Source organism: Solanum pennellii, chromosome 7 (genome assembly GCF_001406875.1).
Source record: "Solanum pennellii chromosome 7, SPENNV200".
NCBI classification, from domain to species: Eukaryota; Viridiplantae; Streptophyta; class Magnoliopsida; order Solanales; family Solanaceae; genus Solanum; species Solanum pennellii.
The window spans coordinates 52,662,949-52,668,373 of record NC_028643.1 but is presented as its reverse complement, the minus strand read 5'-3'; the positions used below and the strand labels follow the sequence as shown (position 1 = coordinate 52,668,373).

General features: G+C 34.6%; 1 protein-coding gene across 1 annotated transcript; it reads left to right on the top strand.

Annotated features, from left to right (window-relative positions):
• Positions 1 to 863: 863 nt before the first annotated feature.
• On the top strand, positions 864 to 2,371 carry LOC107025074. Its single transcript, XM_015225940.1, has 4 exons — positions 864 to 1,025; positions 1,119 to 1,355; positions 1,694 to 1,796; positions 1,983 to 2,371. The coding sequence occupies exons 1-4, from the start codon at positions 864 to 866 to the stop codon at positions 2,369 to 2,371; spliced, it is 891 nt and encodes a 296-aa protein (XP_015081426.1).
• Positions 2,372 to 5,425: the final 3,054 nt, after the last annotated feature.

Sequence of the window (5,425 nt, the reverse complement as noted above, 5' to 3'; positions counted from 1 at the left end):
TTTTCAGTTCATTATTAGTTCTTATATATATATATATAGATATATATCACTTGTTTTTACTACTTTATATTGAGTTGAGTATCCATAAGTTGAGAAGAACCAAAGTAATTGTTTCTTTCATAATCTCTTTTGATCCTACTTTTCTTAGCATTCCAACTCGCATACTCGTACATTCAATGTATTGATGCCAATTGACCTACATCATATTATGATGCACACACAGGTAACCAAGATAACCATCCAGCGCCTCATTTATCTAGCTTGACCACTCAAAGTCTGTTGGTAAGCCTCTGTGCATTCTTGAGGAACCTATTATTTGCTTTCTAGTGTAGTTCATTAGTATGTTGTGGAGATTTTGCCAACACCCTTCTAAGTTGTTTAGAGTCTTCATAAATAGTTAGTAGTTCAATTGTCTTTACATTATTTATTCTATGTTAAAGACTTGGCTCGCCATTTTTTCCAAGTTGAATGTTATTAATTTTAATATTCTAAGTTATGTTATTTAGTTATTTGGGTAAGTCCATTTGATCATTGTGATAAACGTTAGAATATTCTGTTGAGTTAAGTAAGTCAGGCCAAGGGTTCGCTCGACGCCAACAATGGTCTTCGAGTGTCATCCACGTCAGGGGTGTAGACACTAGGCGTGACAACGTTGGTATAAGAGCACATAGTAAAATAGTCCTCGGGAGCCTATGAAGTAGTTTTCGTAGAGTCCTTGTTATCGGTGTAAAGATCACCACATATATAATTATGAGGATGCAACATTTGGGAACTATCTCACTTCTTTCACACTCCTTTTGTGCACTAGAGTTGATAGTTAAAAATTTCTCTCTAATTCGTTCTTGCACATTTTTAAAATAATCATGCCTCCACGAAGAGTAGTCAAAGGTCGTCCATCGAGGAAAAATGTTGAACCACAAGAGCAAGGGGTGCCTAATGCACAAAACGTGAAACCTCAAGGAGATGTCACCAATGTTGAATTCCGTGAAGCAATCCGGATACTAAGTCAAGTCGTGACTAACCAGGTTGGTCAACAAAGAAGAGCTTAACAAGAAGGGGCTGACACTTTGAGGATTCGTGAGTTCTTGAGGATGAATCCCCCAAGTTTTGCTGGTTAGAGCACTTTCGAGTATCCAGAGAATTTCATCGAGGAACTGAAAAAGGTATTTGAGGTGATGCATGTTGCTGACACTGAGTGGGTTGAGATAGCTGCATACCAACTCAAGGGTGTTTCTAGGACATGGTTTGATCAGTTGAAGAAGGGTAGAAATGAGGATGCAGCACATCTGAGTTTGGACTATTTTGAAGAAGCTTTATTGAGGCATTTCTTTCCTCGAGAATTGAACAAGGCTAAGGTAAGGGAATTCCTTAAATTAAGCAGGATTGTCTAAGTGTGCATGATTATGTGTTGAAGTTCACCCAATTATCTCGATATGCTACGAAAATAGTTAAGGAAATAAGGAGTAGAATTAGTTTTTTTGTTGCTAGCCTGGGTCGTTCATCAAGCAAAGAGGGCAGGGAAACAATGCTGATGGGTGACATGGACATATAAAGGTTGATAGTCTATGTGCAGAAGGTTGAGGGAGAGAAGTTGAGAGAAACGAAGAGTTTAGAAATAAGAAAGCTAGAACAGGGGAATTAGTCTGGGCAGCAGAAAGGTAGTGTGAATCGTTTGTCCTTTCATAAACATAAGGGACCCATACCATCTTCTTCTAGTGTAATCGCACCTAGAAACAAAGGTCAGCATCATGGACAGAATTCACAGACTTTCAAGGCTAGACCAACACAATCTCAAGGTAGTATGACATAAGGAGGTTGCTAGGCTCCTTCAAGTTCTAGGTGTGGTAGAACCCACATAGGTGAGTTTAGTAATGGCCAGACAGGTTTTTTCAAGTGTGTGAAATAGGGTAACTTCATGAGAGAGTGTCCTAAGAACAATAAACGTAGTGGATATCCTGGCAATAGAGCCTAATCATCATCAGTAGCTCCACCAGACAAGGATGCACCTAGAGGATCTACTTCTAGTATTGGTGGAGGACCAAATCGCCTTGATGGAATCACGAGTCGAAAAGATCAAGAGAACTCACCAAATGTTGTCACTAGTATGATCAAAGTCTTTGATTTTGATATTTATGCTTTGATAGACCCAGGAGCAGGTTTATATTTTGTAACCCCTTATATTGCTAATAAGTTTGATATTATTCTTGAGAAACTCTGTGCACCCTTTTGGGTTTCAACACCTATTGAGAAGTCTATTCTAGCTGAGCGAGTATATCCTGATTGTGTTATTTCCATCGATCAGAAACACACCTTGGCTGATTTAATTGAGTTAGACATGGTAGATTTTGATGTCATTCTGGGTATGGATTGACTTCATGCATGTTATACTTCCGTAGATTGTAGAAATCAAGTTGTCAAGTTTGAGATTCCTAATGAGCCAGTCATAGAGTCGATTAGTAGTTGAGCAGTGTCTAAAGGTCACTTGATTTCGTACTTTAAGTCAAGAAAATCAGTTTCGAAGGTTTATATCTATCACTTAGTCCCAGTTAATGACTCATGTGTTGAGGTACCTACTATTCTGTAAGTTCTAGTAGTTGAAGAGTTTCTAGAAGTCTCTCCTGATGACCTACCCGGAGTCCCTTCTGAGAGAAATAGACTTTGGCATAGACATCATTCCATATACTTGTCCTAACACTATTCCACCATATAGAATGGCACCACAAGAGTTGAAAGAACAACTGAAAGATCTATTATAAGAGTTTTCTTTTGACCAAGTGTCTCATGTTGCTTCCGAGTATACACAAGTGTACGTGGTTGCGCAAATAATATATTGACTCTTAAAAGAACCAGATTATCAAACCCAAAGGACATGTCAATTAACTATTTTTACCAAATTATACTAGTTTAATTATTTATTTAAGAATGTCAAAAGAAAAGAATGAAGGATTAAAATAATAATATTACTTATAATAATTGGAAAATCCAGGGCTGCAACATATATTGGATTTTATGTATCATATCTTTGACTTAGAATTAACTTTAGTTGTAAAATTACTGATTTATAGGGTTGATAGGATGGTTTGGGTTACACATCTCTCGTCGCCTATCCAAGTTAACCATCTAACTACGTCGTTGATGGGGGATAAATAGACTAACTGGCGAGCTTTTATCTTTCATCCTATTTCGAAACCAAGCAAGGTGTTTGTCTTTTGGGCGTCACTCCTGAAAACTAAACTCCTCAATTCAATGGGAGGATCGATCTCTCAATATTCTGTGGTCTATCTAATTTCTCCTATGGTCAATTCCAGATTTAGACACTATATTTATCTCTAGATGACCTGTCAAGAAATATTAAAATAAGGATATAAAAGTAACTTATAATAAAAATCAAAAATTATTTCAAAACTCCATTAATAATCAACATTCGATCTGCCGATACACCCCAAAACGAGGGCCTTAACTATTAATCTCTAAGAACACAAGAAAAAAAACCCTAAAAAATATTAACGACTTTATCTTCCAAAGTACCTCCTCTAGAGTGATGTTCCCTAATAATTATTTTTATAAACTATTTATAGATTTATTAAAACCTAAATAAAATAATTGAATCCAAAAAAAAATTGGAAACTAAAATCAAGGAAAACTACAATTCCGCGTGAAACACCATTGCTTTTGTCGCTGTGACACGTGATAGGATTTTTGTTCGCTGAAACTCCATTAGAAATTCAATTTTGAAATCTATGGACTTTATATATTATTTATTATTATATTAAATTTAATTCATTAAGTTGGTTGCTTGGTTTCCTTCTTTAACCTTTTATCTTTAATTCGTTTTAGCTTTAAACTTTTTCAGTTTTATGTCAATTTATTTCTACAAATAAAATACACTATTTAGCACAATCCATAGAATTCATTCTCAAAAAAGACAAATATAAATATTAAATGTGAGACAAATAATGATTAAAATATTTCTCACATCAATAACTCACACTTAAACTTTTGCTCGTCCTCGAGCAACATTAAAGCTCATATCAAATAAATCAAATTAGGAATGTCATCACTTTCGTTAATACAAACAATTAGGTAATTTATCACTTCCAGAACATCAAGTAGATTTCTCAATCATTATGCAAGACATCCAAATAAACAACAAATTTCTAACCTCCTAATCTCAAGAAAAGACTTTGAACTCATCAAATTTAAACTTGCTCACCTATTCTCATAAAAAAAGTTGATAAAATCACCTATCCATCATGAAACAAGTGCCCTCACAAAAAGAAAAAGTTCGCATACACAATTCAAAAGATTGAATGTAAATTAAGGACTTCATATCAAGAGTAACTCTCACACTTACAAATAAAATTCACATGTATACACAAAGAACCACATGCTTGCCTATTATGTACATCTCCACTAATTAAGCATGCTTGAATAGAATCAAATAGGATTTTAACGTCTTGTAATGTAGGATAGAGGACGAGTAGGAAAACTATATAATAGTGACTTACACTTCCTTAAGCAGTCTGCAATTTTAGACTACATCACCCATTATTTTCTTCTCTTTTTTTTTTCATTCCCCTCTTCAACAATTATTTCACAATTAATTCTCATCATCTCAAGAATGTTTGAATCCTTTTTTTTAAAGTTTCAATAGTCACCCCTAACTTACGCATTTTACATGTTTTAAGGTTCACAATATCCTTGGAAGGACAAGGCCATCATCAAGGTAACTTCTTTTGTTTATCTATTTTTTATTTCACATCACATTCTTTCAAAGAGTGTTTTTAAATGCTTTGTCGCTACCATTGATTACATCTTCACTCAACCATCCATTTTTTTCAACATTGATAATTAGAATAAGTCTATGCTATAATGCTCAAGGAGGCAAGGTGCAGAAACTAGGGATTCAACAAATAGTCAAGGGCAAAATATGGCTACCAACAAAAGGCTATAGGCTCAAAAAGGCTAAATAGAGATATAATATCTGAAAAGACTAAAATTACAAGATAAATCAAAGAGAGCCTATTATAATCTCCTAAACAAAGCATTACTTTTTATTTCGCTTCAATAACATACAGAGCAAGTTCTAGACTAAGATACAAAATACGAAATAAATAAAATCTCACCACACATGACACAAATATCAATCAAGATGGATCAATTCCACTTCTAAGAGAGATAAAATAATAACATACTACAAAAGAAAATAAATACACACACACACACGCACACGCACGCGCACACACACACACACACACACACACACACACACACACACACACACAATCAAGAATTCACAAGATATAACTTCTCAAAAATTAGGCTTAAATAGAAAGTATCACACCATTCAAAAGGGTCTTTTCTTTTCTCTAAAAAAATTGATTTCTAAAAATAAAATACACTCGGTTAAAAGAAACTATCCTCG

Bases quoted from the DNA above. Each gene is read 5' to 3' on its own strand.
- LOC107025074 (XM_015225940.1), top strand. From the start codon at position 864: ATGCCTCCACGAAGAGTAGTCAAAGGTCGTCCATCGAGGAAAAATGTT. The intron at 1,356-1,693 runs GTAAGGGAATTC...CATAAACATAAG, and splicing joins GAGAATTGAACAAGGCTAAG to GGACCCATACCATCTTCTTC. The intron at 1,797-1,982 runs GTAGTATGACAT...AATCATCATCAG, and splicing joins TAGACCAACACAATCTCAAG to TAGCTCCACCAGACAAGGAT.